This window comes from Bubalus kerabau, chromosome 11 (genome assembly GCF_029407905.1).
Source record: "Bubalus kerabau isolate K-KA32 ecotype Philippines breed swamp buffalo chromosome 11, PCC_UOA_SB_1v2, whole genome shotgun sequence".
Classification (NCBI taxonomy): Eukaryota; Metazoa; Chordata; class Mammalia; order Artiodactyla; family Bovidae; genus Bubalus; species Bubalus kerabau.
Genome location: NC_073634.1, coordinates 75,708,907 through 75,723,897, shown reverse-complemented (window position 1 = coordinate 75,723,897; position 14,991 = coordinate 75,708,907). Strand labels below are relative to the sequence as shown.

General features: G+C 53.8%; 1 protein-coding gene across 1 annotated transcript in view; it reads left to right on the top strand.

Moving 5' to 3' along the window:
- The window catches only part of KCNK3 (potassium two pore domain channel subfamily K member 3), a 36,476-nt gene extending 24,143 nt beyond the window's left edge, over positions 1-12,333 (top strand). Inside the window, exon 2 of the mRNA XM_055539144.1 lies at positions 11,408-12,333. Coding sequence (XP_055395119.1) covers positions 11,408-12,333 — 926 coding nt within the window. The remainder of the gene's footprint in view (positions 1-11,407) is intronic.
- Positions 12,334-14,991: the final 2,658 nt, after the last annotated feature.

Here is a 14,991-nt window from a genome sequence, read left to right as displayed (position 1 = left end):
GTTTCATATGCAGGCTTGGGCTCCAGACCCTGCTCAAAACCCATTCCTCTCTTCAGGGCCTATGTATGGTATGTGGAACAGAGGGAGCTAGAAATTTATTAAATCCTAAAATATAGCTTGTCAGAGAAGAAATAATCTTCTAATTGAACATCCCATGTAATAGGTAAGAAAACTGAGGCTTGGGAGCTGACATGCCTTAACAAAGACCCTATAGCAGGCTCAGCCATCTAGGGCCTATGGACTGAATAGGGTCCACTTCCAGTTTCTGTAAATAAATTTTATTGGAACACAGCCATGCCAATTCATTTAGATATTGTCTATGGCTGCTTTCTTGGTATGATGGCACAGGTGAGTGGTTGCAAGAGATCAAAAGGCCTGTGAAGCCAAAGATATTACTATCTGGCCATTTATAGGAAAAAGTTCACCATCTCCTCTCCTACAGCAAGGTAGTGACAGAACTAGGGTGAGAGCCAGACTTCTGACTCCTGGTTGGGTGTTCTTTAACTCCATGCCTGCTTACCGTACCCTCTGGGCCCTGCTGTACCCCACACAACACTGCCTGCAGGATGCAATTTCAGGTGGCCAGGCTCCCAGCAGGTTCAGCTCCAGAACATGTGGTGCAGTCAACTGGGAACACCCAGGCTGGCCACTGTTGCCCCCATGACCCAGCAAGACTTCCTGTTGGGAAAAGTTCAGCCCCTTTTGGGGGAGTCTGACAAAGAGATGCCAACACGAGCCTGCTTCTCTTCCATGGGCAAAGCAGGAAGAGACGGAGAGTGTGTAAGTGTAGGACTCAGGCCAGCCAGATGCCAGGCTTACAGACACAGCCTTTCAAGAAGCACAAGGGCGGGGGGTGTGGGGGGACTGGCATCTCCAGCCATCTGCTTAGGTGGCCAAGTCCACTTTAAATTGTGCTGTAGAATTCCTTTCTCAATGCCAGACTGTCCCTGGTGGATTCATTTAATTAAAACTCCACCAGATCCAATCTGTTAGAAGTTATAAGTTCACACACGTTCTGTCCAGCTGGTCATAGGATACAGAGAGGCCACAGGCCTGGGCCATGGCTGCCTGATGCAGTGGCTGGCATAGAACAGCCCTGACAGTCCCCAGGTCAGTACCATTCCTGGGACATCCAGGGTTGCTGCTCGAAACACGGCCCACTCTGGGCCTCATGCTCTGTCCATCCTCCCTGGTTCCACCACATTCAACCTTTAGGCTCATCTTTGAGGTCTCCTTTCCTTGATTCACTCATTCTACAGAGATTTATTAAGTGCCAGTTATGCGCTGAGCACTCTTCTAAGTATGGGGAAACTGGTAGTAACAAAAGAGACAAAAATCTCTGCCCTCATGGGCCTTAAATGGCTTCCCTGGTGGTTCAGATGGTAAAGAAACTGCCTGCAATTCAGGAGGCCCAGGTTCGATCTCTGGGTAGGGAAGATCCCCAGAGAAAAGAATGGCAACCTATTCTGGTACTCTTGCCTGGAGAATCCCATGGACAGAGGAGCCTGGTAGGCTATAGTTCATGGGGTCGCAAAGACTCAGACATGACTGAGCGACTAACACATGGGCCTTATAGTTTAAATCCACAAGTAAATATGAGAGCATCTCACACATGGTGTACCTACTTTTTTCCCTTCTCCCCTCTCCTTTCCTTTCCTCCTCTCTCCTCCCTTCTTCCCCTCCCCTCTCCCCTCCTGAGCCTAGTTTAAGCCTGAGCCCTTGACAATGGAACCATGCAGAAGTCTCCTGTTGCATCCTTCCTGCCATTTCTCACTGCCATCCCCACCAATATGCACAGGGGTGCCAGGAAAATCCATCTCCTTACCTCCTTGGCGCGTGCCTCCCATACTCAGGAGCTGTCAATTGCTCCTCAATGCCTTCAAGTTAAGATTAAATTCCTGCCCCTCCCCTTCAAAGTTCTTCACATTTTAGCTTTGCTCCCATACCAACTTTCTCTATTCAAGTGAACTTTCTGCTCCAAATAACCCCCAGTTTTTGCTGTTGTTATAATATTCATTGCTTTCTACTTAGTAATAGATTTCTGTAGAAAATATATATATAAGAAAATTAAAATTAATCATGAGCCTATGATACAAAGGGGCTTCTTCCCCTGTGGCTCAGATATAAATAATCTGCCTGTAGTGAGGGAGACCCAGGTTCAATCCCTGGGTCAGGAAGATCGCCTGGAGAAGGGACTAGCAACCCACTCCAGTATTCTTGCCTGGAGAATTCCATGAACAGAGGAGCCTGGAGGGTTACAGTCCATGGGATTGCAGAGTCAGACACGACTGAGGGATTGTCACTTAACTTCATGATACAAAGATAAACTCTCAGGAGCTTTTTAGCTTCTATTTCTGTGTGTGTATGTGTGTGTGTGTAGTTACTTTTTTCATATTTGTATGTTTACTGTGGGAACCCATTACAGAAAGAGTTGTATCCTACCCTCTGTATGTCATATTCAATAGTAGTCTTTCTATGTAATTAAGAGACTCCTAAGAACAGCACTTTAATGGCAGCACAATATTCCACCACATAGATATACCTTAATATGTCTAGCCAGACCCTATTGGTGAACATTCAGACTGTTTGCAATTTTTCACAATGAAAATGCTGCTATAAACATCCTTGTTCATAAATCTTAGTTCCGATCTCTGGTTCTTTTGCCAGGAGAGATTCCTAGAAGTGGCATTGCAGGGTCACAGGCAGATACATTTCCAGGGTTCTTGAGATGTATAATGTAGCTGCCTTCTTGAGAGAGTCTGGTCATGTCCCCTTCACCCTCCATTAGTGAGAATGCCACTCAGCCTTGGGTTAATTTTCTCTGCCCCTAACATGCCACGTGTCTTCCCAGCATTGTGTCTGTTTTAGCAGCTCCCTTCCATCAGAGCCCTGTATTTCCCACCCATCCTTCAGGGCTCGGGACAAATACTATGACCTCCGTGAAGCCCTTCCTGATACCTGAACTGGAGTTCTCCACCATTAGCTCTCCCTGAGGTCCCATCTTAAACTCTTCCTGAACCATTTCCCACTTTTGCCTTGCATCTTAATAATTTGTGTAAAAACAACCTTCTCTTTGGATGGGACATTGAAGGTTTCAAAGTGCTTCTCCTGAGATGTTGCATCTGATTTGCTTTCAAACAGAAGGTGTTTTGAGATCAAAGACCGTGGTTTCATCATCTGGGTCTGCTTCTCTTGGCCCCATCACCCACTTCAAGCTAGCCTTTGACTTAATGGACACTTACAACAAACTTCACTCTTTGTTGTCCTACCAGAACAGATTTTTGAGGGCTCCCCTCTGCAGTGAGGACTGAGCAAGATCAGAGTGCCCTGGATTTCAGTCCTGGCTCTGTCCTTGCCCCTCTCTGGGCCTCAGTTTACCCATCTGTAAAATGAACAAGTTGAAATACATAGTCTCCCATACTCCAGGATGGATGGCTCCCTGGCCCCTGGGACCCAGAACAGCCCTGGGGTGCCTCCGAGGGCCCCTGTGCAAAGCTGGCCTCTGGGATAGGCCAGAGGGAGTTGGCCAGGGAGGCAGGCCTGGCTTCAGGCCAGGCTGTGTCTGCAAACACTGACCTTGGCTGCCGCGGCGATTTTCCATGACACCAGCACCGCCCCCCCTCCTCAACTCCCCCTAATCCCATGTGGGCCTGGGGAGGGGGGAAGAGGGGGACTGTCCTACATCAGAAGACCCTGAGCCAGAGTCATGGGGCACCTGTGGATGGGAGCAAGCTTAAAAAGAGAAAGAGGAGAGGGCAGAAGGCCCCCACAGGGGAAAGTTGGGGAGGAAGGTGGAGAAGGGGGAGGACCATGGTGGGCAGTAGAGACAAAAGCTGGAAGAGGAGCCAGGAAGATGGGAAGAGAGGCCCTCGAGAGGGGCAGGGCCGAGGGAGGGGGGCTGTGCCTGAGAACTGTCCTTTCCTGGCGCTCTGGCCTGGAGGGGGACAAACTCCAGACCCGGTTCTGCGCACTGGTCCCTCCTCCCAGGCAAGATCCTTGAGGCGTGAGTGGTTTCCCAGGCCTACCTCAGGCCTTAGCCAGGCCTGGGACAGAGGGGATTCCTTCTGGGCCCTGAAGCTGATTTCACTTCGCAGGGTCCTGAGGGCCACCGGGAGAGCAGGAGCTGTGAGTCACAATGGCCTCTCCTCCCCACCCTCCCCCAACCCTGGGTGTCTAAAGGAGGTTTCTCTCATCCACATCTCATACTTCTCAGCTGTCTGGGCTGAACAGCGTTATCTGAGCAGCTGCACCCACCAGGCCTTGTGCCAGACACCGAGGGGACTTGCAGGCCCTCCAGAAGCTCAGAGTCCTGCAGAGCTCCTCCGCACAAATCTAGGCCTGGGAGCCAGGCAGAGGGAGAGGCGCCTCCAGCCCTGGGAAGGTGCTATGAAGGTTCTTGGAAAAGGCGAGGTCTGAGCCGGATTCTGGAGGATGGAAGGAGGAGGCCTGCCTCCTTGCCCCACCTCCACCAAGCTGGGCAGCCTCTCTCCTGCCTCCCTCCCGAAGGCCTGGGCAATCTTGGCAGCTTCCTTCTGCCACATCTCCTTTAACACACCAAAGGCACCAGCAGCGCCTCCATTCCTACTTCCTGGCTTCACACTGCTGCCACCTCTGTACCAAGGGGGCAGCTCCCTGTCTGTGCCTGCGAGTCCTCCGTGGGCCTTTCTGAGGTGCCCTCCACAGGCCCAGCAGGAGAGCCCCACCCACTCTGGGGGCACCTAGGGTCTCACAGCCAGTCCCTGGGAACTGCCCTGTCTCTCTCGAGCCCCCAGTCCTCTCTGGGTGTCCTACCAGGCCCAGACACCACCCTGAGGTCACACCTCCTCCCCACGTGCAGCTTTGCATCAGCCCAGCTTGGCCCAGAGCGCACAGCCTGTGGGCATCTCTGGCCACAGGTCACCTCATCCACCTTCTCTTAGGGCAAACATCAGCCTGGCCAGGGCCGTATTTACATTAGATAACTAAGTCTGCAGGGAACCCAGAAACAGGTTGCAGTAGGCATTGCCAAGGGCTGTGTGTTTCTAATCTACAGAGGGGCTGGGCCAACCAGAGGCGGGACACCAGAGAATCTCAAAGTCAGGGACCTGGAATAAGGAACCATAGAGTTCTTGATGCTACAGAAGAATGTTTCCCAAACTTTTGCTCCAAGGAACATTTGTCCAGCAATAAGCACTGTAAGAGAAGCATTCCAAGGTTACATAAGCAGGAAAACGTAAGCACATTCTCCCAACTTTGTATGACCTTGCTCACAAACACGTGTAGGGCTCTGATATAGCCTCCGCTTAAATGACAAAGAATCCAGTTGAATTCAGCATTCCCTGCAATTTAATTTAACTAAGCAACCCTTTTCTTACCCAACAGTTATTAATAGTCCATGAAATTAGTATTCTAGGAAATCTACCTTTGGGCAACACTGATCTCAGAATGTGGATGCTGAAAGGAACTTTAACGACCACCTAATCTTGATGTTTCCCCACATATTCATAATAATGATTAATATTTATTGATTCCAACATCCTTGGGCTTCTTTGATGGCTCAGACAATAAAGAATTGGCCTGCAATGCAGAAGACCTGGATTTGATCCCTGGGTTGGGAAGATCCCCTATAGGAGAGCATGGCAACTCACTCCAATACTCTTACCTGGAGAATTCCCATGAACAGAGAAGCCTGGCAGGCTATAGTCCATGGGGTCGCAAAGAGTTGGACATGACTGAGTGACTAAACAGACAACATCCTGAGCATTTTAAGTCACTTAACTTATCCCCATAGCCACTCTATGAATTCAGTGCATCATTATTCCATTTTTACAGATGAGGAAACTGAGGCACCTAGAAGATTAAATAACCTGGTCACAGTTGAAATCTCGTTGACTCCAGAGGCTACTCTTACCTATACCACGAAACTGCAGAGATTCCTGTAGAAAACAGAAATATCCATTTTCATTATTTAAAAAGCATAACAATAACCTAATTCAGTCTCTTAAAATTAGTTATCCCATGTTAATCAGAAATTCTGATTGGCAAATGTGTTTCTAATTAATTTTGATGGGAAAATAATTCATTTTTTCACAATTATCTATTCAGTGCCTATTCTAGGAAGTAGCTACACTGTACTGATCAACATATTATATTTCGTATGTAAAATCCTTCAAAATTTAGACTATATGAATGAGTGGGTAAACCGAAAAAGAAAGGCATCCATAGCCACGGTGGAAAGGTGAGGACCTTTTATCTTATCCTATTTCTCCATGTCACAAATGAGGAAGACTGAACCCCTGAGAAGAAAAAGGACTTGCCCAAGGCACAAGCTGGTTATGGTCAGAGCCGGGTCAGAGCCCCTGATCTCCAGTCTCCGAGTCCCATACTGTACTTCCACCCAAGGCTGTGGCCGGCATTCTAACCGTGTTGCCAGCTAGGCCAAGAGTGAGAGGTCAGGCACTCAAGCTTGCGGGCATGTGAGGTCAATGGGACCACACTGCTGAGTCCAACCCAGCCAAGGCCATTACCAAGGGCTCACGCTGGTTATTTGTGTTTTGACTAGAAGGAAACAGGCCACAGGGAGAAAAAGTTCAGTAAGAGGGAGGGCTGGACCCCAACCCTCTGCGTCTCCCTGGAAGACAGAGCTTCAGCAAATTTCTGAGCCCCTTGGTGATGTTGGGAAGAAAAGAGAAGAACTGAGGCCCCGAGGTTCCCATCCCACCTAATTTTTCCTGTTGTCTCAAAATATTCATAATGACTATTTACACCCAGCCACCTGACTTCCTCAGGTAAATTCTATGCTCCAGCCAGGTTTCTAGGCATCTCTTAGCTGGGTTGCTCCCGAGCAGGGGCTGCTGGGTTCTGGTTGAATGAACAGGTCAACGTTGGTTATACTGAGACAGAGGCCAGAGGCCAGAGCATTGAGTTTGGGATGGAATATCCCAGGTTATAGTCCTGGCTCTGCCATTCGCTAGCTGTGTGACCTTGAGCAGGTCACTCTCCCTCTCTGGGCCTCCATTACCTCATCTGTACAATATAAAGACTAGGCCATATGATCAGTAAGGACCTTTCTGGCTCTGAGGATCGTTAAGTCTATGGTGGATTCAGAAAAGGTGGCTGGGAGAAGAGGGGACTGGCGCAGCCCCAGTCAGCACTCTGAGAGGCAGGGGCTTGAGCTTCCTGGTCAGGATGAGAGTTTTGGCTGGCGGGTCATCAGGTACTGTGAGGGAGGACCCTCAGAGAATCAGCCCCAGAGCACAGCCTCTGTGTGTGTCAGGGTCACACAAGGACAGAGGGAGCCCCTCACCCTGAGATGCGCGGGGCTGGACAGGAAGGAGAAAATGGGGACTCCCTTCATCCCTCTCTCCCTCATAAACCCAAGCCTGATGGGGGCAAGCACTGCGGCAGGCAGCTGGCCTGCTGGCAGGCAGACAGGCCTTGCCAAACGCCCAGTTACTTCCCAGAAGTTCCAGGGCCCCCAGGGAGAGGCTCCACCCCAGCTGGCACCCCTACAAGCTGGGTGCCCACGTCAGCAGGTCCTCCCAGCTCCCTCGCTCTTTCCCCCAGTGACAATAGAACGGGCGAAGGGGCGGGGGCACACTGAGCCTAGGCCCGATGCTCGGAGAAGCGTCCGAATGCCTTGGCATCGCACCCCTGTTGCCATTTCTGCCACGTCCAGCTCAGGGCAGTGTCCAGGGACGGGGCTCCTAGTGGGATGCTATTCTCTGCGGCCTCAGTTTCCCATCCTGGTTGCCTTTCTGGGTGATAAATTGGCTCTGAGGCATTGGAATGAGCGATGAGTCAGAGTGTCTAGAGGCCTTGGCCAACTCACGAGGCTTCTCCAGCCTTCATTATTCCAACCATAAAAAATGGAGATAGTCATAATAACGACCTTGTAGGAAGTTTTTGAGCGTTAAAGTTTAAAATGTATCTGAAGGATAAGATCTGAAGCCTCAGCGTGTGGTAGGAAGGGAGAGTGGGCCCTGGAGGGCATCTGACTGAGAATGTGAGGCATGTCTAGGCAGGGGCCACCCTGGACAGGACAGTGGCTGTAGCAGGGGCAAGAGGCTCTGCGGTGGGGGTGGGGGGCTCTGCGGGCAGCCACAGTGGGCGTTGAGGCTGCCAGGCAGCAGGCACTGGGTTTTCCTAAAGGACGGAGGATCAGGAGCAGTCCCAGCTTATGAACAAACACAAGACGATGCGGCAGTGGTGGTGACGGTGGCATATGTTTCAAACGGTGGGATACAGTTGCCTGAGCCCACGGGAACTTCCTGATCCTCAGGACTACACTCTCAGGCTGGCTTTCCCCTGTGAGATCCGCTCACTGCTCCTTCCTTCAAGAACTCCACAAATTCCAAAGTACTTTCATGTCCAGTCTCTGCTATACTTTTTTTTTGGCAGCTCCACACAGCTTTTGGGGTCTTAGTTCCTTGGCCAGGGATCAAACCCGGGCCCCTGGCCACAGACGCATGGAGTCTTAATCCCTGGAGCACTAGGGAATTCTCTCTCTTTTACTCCTGACGGCAGCTGTAGTGGTGATGGCCAGGGTAGGAATTAACAGCTGAAGCTCAAATCCCCACAGTGCAGAGCAGACCAGAGGGGTCCAGAGAGGGGAATGGATTTGCCCAGGGTTACACAGCCAGCATGTGGTCAAGCCAAGGCTGGTCCATGCCTCCCAATCTGTGTTCAGCCCCAGCCACAGTGCCAGGCTCTCCCCCACACCCTCCGCTGGGGGACAGGGAAGGACAGGATGAGGAGCTGCTCTGGCTCGGGGCCCACCCAGCTGTCTAGGTGAGTTGTGGTCTGGCTGCCGTGGCCAAGCTGGCGGGCACAATCTGTTCTCACCCTGCTGGGGCCCAGATGGGCCAGGCCCAGCGACTCCAGAGCTCAGCTATCTAGGCTCCTGGCAAGGGATGACACTGTCACCAGCTACCATAGTTGGGGAGCAGGGGAACCCAATCTAAGAGCAGCCCGCAACCTCACACACCCCAGACCTCCCTAAGCTTTAAGATTCACAGCGATGCCGACTTTACTGGAACTGAGCTGTCCACCAGCCCAGGTGATCTCTTGGAAATGTGGAGGAAACCTGGCGCTTCATTCATTATTAATCACAGTGAGCTCTTATCGAGCACTTGATATGTACCAGACTCTATGTTAAGTGCCTTATACACATTCTCTCACTTATTTTTCCCCTAAAGCCCTGTGATGCAGGTGCTAGTTATTAGCCCCATTTAACAGATGTTGGAAACTAAGGCTAGGGAGGTTTTTTTATTTTTATTTTTGGGCCACCTCAAGTGGCATGCAGGATCCTAGTTCCCCAATCAGGGATTGAACCCATGCCCCTTGCAGTGGAAGGAGTCCTAACCAATGGACCACCAGGGAGGTCCTCCTCAGACAGTTTTAAAACAAACAAACAAACGAAACACACACACAGTCCATAGCAGAGTAGGGATTTGAATGCAGATCCGACACCAGGGGAGATGGCATCCCGCTTTGCCATCAACTCACCAAATGAATTTGGGGCATACCCCACAGGCCTGGCTGGCAATGTGTGTGGGGGTGGGGAAGCAGGCAGGGAGGAATATGACAAGGTCCAGCAATGTCCACTCCCACAGACCCCAAGCCAATATTAGCTGTTCATATGTAGTTGGGGGACCTGAGTAACAGAGCAGGGCCTGGACTTCAAAGCTGAACATTCTTAGTGCCACTCAAGGCAGGAATCACTTCCAGCTGTGAGCAATCCAGGATGGCTGCAGGGAATAAGAGGCATTTGGTTAAGTTTGGTAAGGCTGAGAAGGGAGGGGAAAATAGAAAGCATTACTTTATTATAATAATCTATTGATAAAAGTAATAAGTATCTTAATAACCCAGTGAAGGAAGCAGGGCCAGGACCAGTAGGCATCATTTTACAAATGAGCAAACAAGCTCAGAGAGTGGGAGTAATTTGCCCAAGGTCACACAGCCACTAATGACAGGGCCAGAACTTGTGCCAATGGCTTCAGAGTTTCCATCCAGGGTCCTTTCCGCTCCGTGTCTCCAGGCAGAACTTTTTTTTTTTTTTTGACTGCACTGGTTCTTTGCTACTGTGCACGGGACTTCTCTAGTCGTGGTGAGCAGGGGCTACGCTTTGCTGTGTTGATCAAGTTTCTCACTGCAGGGGCTTCTTCTTGTTGCAGAGCACAGGCTCTAGGTGCACGGGCTTCAGTAGTTGCAACACATAGGCTCAGGAGTTGCAGCCTGCAGGCTCTAGAACACCAGCTCGGTAGTTGTGGCACACAGGCTTAGTTGCTCCAACACATGTAGAATCCTCCCGGACCAAGGATCGAAACTGTGCCCCCTGCATTGACAGGCAGATTCTTGTCCACTGGACCATCAGGGAAGTCCTCCAGGCAGAACTCTCGACTGAGGCCATGTGATAACTGGCTCACAGGGAGGCTTTGCCTCTGCCTGGCTCCTGGCTGGGTAAGGACTGAAGGGCAGGGTGGGCATGGTATGGGTTGAGATTGCCTGCCTGGTGATAGTAACACCTGGAAGGCTCTTGCTTTGACAAAGGCAACACCACCTCCCCATAAGGACAGACGGTACTTCGGGGGCAGGCACAGAGGATGACCACAGGGCCCCAGACAGAGTCTGATAAGGACTGTGGAGCACTAATTCATGGCGGGAGGGGACTGTCTCCTTTCTCCTTCTGTGACACGAGTGGGCCGGCTGCCTCTGGGAGCCCCAGTGGGGAACTACCCCCCAAGCTTTAGCTGGCAGCAAGGAACTCATGAAGGAACCCAGTTTCCCTCCCTTCACATCGAATCCCAGGATGTCAGAACTCAGTAAGTCCAACCTCCTCCCTTATAGTCAAGGAAACCGAGGCCTGGAGAGGACTAGGAACAGGTCCAATGCCCACAGGCAGTGAACTAGAAGCCAGGTCTCCCAACTGATTCGCCAGTGCTCTTCATGCTATCCATGACTAAGTTCCCAACAGCAGCATCAGTCAGCTCCTCTTTTGGGTACAGAAAAAGGTCGGGTCTTTGATCAAACAGACTCTAATTTGAAGGCAGGTTGCTCTGCTTCCAAACAGCGTGACTTTGGAAAGGCACTTAACCCTCCCTGCTTCCTCTTCCTCTCTACCGACCCCCAGGGAGTGATCAGAAGAATAAACGAAAATTCATCAGTGAGGAACTAGCACCGTGCCTGGGGACAAGGATGCGCCCATAACTGTGTGTTGTCTTTTCCTCAGTTCAGTCGCTCAGTCGTGTCCGACTCTTTGCGACCTCATGGGCTGCAGTAGGCCAGGCTTCCCTGTCGGGTAAAAGAGGCCAGAGTCCACACCACCGTGGCAGAAGATGAGGAGAGAGCAGGGGGAAGGGAGGCAGGTTTCTGGAAGGGCAGCCCCATCAGCATGTGCTTTCTCTCCTCTTGCCCCGTTTTCCCCTAGGCTACGGCCACGCGGCACCCAGCACCGATGGCGGCAAGGTGTTCTGCATGTTCTACGCGCTTCTGGGCATCCCGCTCACGCTGGTCATGTTCCAGAGCCTGGGCGAGCGCATCAACACCTTCGTGAAGTACCTGCTGCACCGAGCCAAGCGGGGGCTGGGCATGCGGCGTGCAGACGTGTCCATGGCCAACATGGTGCTCATCGGTTTCTTCTCGTGCATCAGCACGCTGTGCATCGGCGCCGCTGCCTTCTCCTACTACGAGCACTGGACCTTCTTCCAGGCCTACTACTACTGCTTCATCACGCTCACCACCATTGGCTTCGGCGACTACGTGGCGTTGCAGAAGGACCAGGCGCTGCAGACGCAGCCTCAGTACGTGGCCTTCAGCTTCGTCTACATCCTCACGGGCCTCACGGTCATCGGCGCCTTCCTCAACCTCGTGGTGCTGCGCTTCATGACCATGAACGCGGAGGACGAGAAGCGCGACGCCGAGCACCGCGCGCTGCTCACGCGCAACGGGCAGGCGGGAGGCGGGGGCGGCGCGGGCGGCGCGGGCGGCGGGGGCGGCAGCGCTCACACCACCGACACCGCCTCGTCCACCGCGGCGGGCGGCGGCGGCGGCGGCTTCCGGAATGTCTACGCCGAAGTGCTGCACTTCCAGTCCATGTGCTCGTGCCTCTGGTACAAGAGCCGCGAGAAGCTGCAGTACTCCATCCCCATGATCATCCCGCGGGACCTCTCCACGTCCGACACGTGCGTCGAGCAGAGCCACTCATCGCCGGGAGGGGGCGGCCGCTACAGCGACACGCCCTCGCACCGCTGTCTCTGCAGCGGGGCGCAGCGCTCCGCCATTAGCTCCGTGTCCACGGGCCTACACAGCCTGTCCACTTTCCGCAGCCTCATGAAGCGCAGGAGCTCCGTGTGAACGCCCCCCTCCGGGGCCTGGAGCACCTAGGAGCACGGGCGGGGTGGGGCGGGGTGCGGGGGAAGGGGGCTTCTGCCCCAGGAGCAGCAGGGGTCTGCGAAGGGACCGCCCCAGCCGCCTTCGGCCCCGTGGGGGCGCCCCTACACCCCTCACCACCCTCCCCCTGCCCCCCATCTCCGACTGTGCCTGCTTGCACCAGCCGGCAGGAGCTGGGGCTCTGAGGAACCCCGGAGTCCCCATCTGCGCCCTGCAAATTCCGAGAAATGTGAAACTTGGGGGGAGGGGAGTGGAGGAGGGAAGGCAGAAGCTGGGAGCCTCCCATCGCTTTGGAAAAATAAGGAGCTCGCCAGTTCGCAGAGGCCCCTGCTGGTATCCAGAACCCCCCAACCCCTCCCCCTCCTCCTTCCGGAGGGAAATTAGTGTTCCGTGTAAGTGTGCATCTCTATTTATACCTCTGTCCTTCCAGGTCTCCTACCTTCCCTTGGCTCCAGAAGTCAGGGTGTCTTTGTCGAGGTCACCCCCACTCAGTCCCACTCCCCTTGCTCATCCCCAGCTGTGTCTCCCAGTCTCCCACTCCCTTTGGTGTTGTTTTGCATGGCTTTGCAGTTTTGGAGGAAATGGAAACCCAGCAGTCCCTAAAGCTAGTCCCCAGAGGGCAGGCAGATGGAAGCAGGGGCAGGCAGGCTGCAGGAGGGGTGGAAAAGGGAAGGGGCAGGTAGGGGCCCAACAGTCTGCTGGATGGTCCCCTGGTAGATGAGAGCTAACTGGCCTGCAGGCACATCCTCGCAGGCAGACCCAGCCTTCCAGATCAGACACCACCCTTGGAATCAGACAGAAAACTTCCTCCTTGTGGTCCCTGGCTGCTGCTACTAATCACTGACTCTTAGATCTGTGGAGTGAGTTGGAAAACCCTGTCCTCTCTACCGATTCCTTTGATTCTCAACCTCCCCCCTGCCCCGCCCCCCAGTTAGGTCACCAGGGCAGGAGTTCTCACCCCGTTTTTACAGATGGCACTGAAACCCAGACGTGTGACATGACTTGCCCAAGGTGACACGGGTAACAAAAGGCAAAGGGGAGCAAGAACACAGGCTGTTTGTCCCCAGTGCTCTTGCCTTTTGACTCCTCTGCCTGCTCTTTGCAAGCAAAGTTCCTGGCCTGCACACCCCGGCATTGGGTGGGCAGCTGGGCCTTAGACCAGGACCAGAGCTCAGGACTGAGCCCGTGCTGGGCTCAGCCGATCCTCCACTTGGCCACGAGGCAGGGCTCTGAGTGGGCTGCTGACACAGGCCAGGATGCTCACCCCCACCTCCACCCCCACGCAGTCTCTGAACTTCCTCCTCATAAAGAGGGGAATCCTCAGGGCCAGGTAAGCAAAGCTGAGACTCACAAAAGAAAGGCCAGGAGCTGGGCTCTAGGAGTCTGGGAATCCGGCAGAGTGGCCTAGAGAGCCACAGGCGTGTCCTCCTGGGACATGATCTCTGGCCCCACAGACAGCGATGGTACCTGTGTCCCAAGGAGCTAGAGAGAAACCACAGCTGCAGCAAGGAACGGCCCTCCCTGTTGTACCCACTGCCTGCCTCACCTGCGACCCGGAAGCCCAGGTGGAGGGCAGCAGATGGAGGTGAGACCCTAGGCTCTTCACCATTGGCACCCAGAACGGGAACTGGCACCGTGACTCAGGACAGCATCGAGGGGTGGGTGAGGGGACTCTCCCCCTCCAGACTACCCTCTCTCGCTGCTCCCGTGTCAGCTCCTTAACACTGCTGAGCAGGGCCGGCCCTGGCATTCAGGGAAGCTAGAGTGGGGGCCCCCAGGGTGCTCAGCCCCAGACCCACCCCTACCATATGCTCAGCCTCTGGGCTCCTCTGGGAGGGAGCAAGTCTGTGTGTGAGCCCTGTCTCAGTGGGGAGGACCTGGCTGCCCAGGTGCCATAGAGAGCAGGGCCCAGGACCCAGGGGTGCCCTCTGTGTCTTCGTTGGGGAGCGGGGCGGTGCCGGCTGCTTCTGTCCTGTGTGTGACCCTGCCCTCGAGGGGTCCCGTCCCGTCAGTCCCGAGGGAGCCACAACCAAAGTTGCAGGGAGATGGTGGGGAAGGAGGCCGAATGGCGCTCACAGAGTGGGCTGCTCCGTCTCCAGCCGGGTCTTTCTTAGCGAACTGGAAGGCCAGCATTGCTTCCCTCACCCCTCCCACTGCAGGCAGCCTCTCTGCTTCCCCAATGCCTTATGCCTGGGCACACTGCCACAGAATATGCAATACGTGTGGGTGACACGCCCCTGCGCCCACACCCTCACCCCGGGCAGCCCCTGGACCCCAAAGGCCGCAGCTGCCACGGCCTGCCCTCAGCCCCTCCTGTGTATCTGTCTTCACACTGAGAATGGCGCCTAATAAATACTGTCCATGGAGACCAGGCTCAGGCTCAGCTGCCTCTGTTATCATGTACCCTTGTCGCTACTGGGGAGCAACCACTCCCCCGCCGGGGTTTGCGGACACACACAGCAAACGCAGCTCAGGGGGAGATACATAGAGGTTCTCTTCGGGGTTCATTTTTCTCTGGGTGTGGAGGGACAGCTCAGCCTGGAAGTGGGCCCCAGAGCCCAGGACAGACCCGGGAGCAGACGGGCCCTGCCCAGCTAGTGCCAGTGCCTGGAGTCAGCTAGC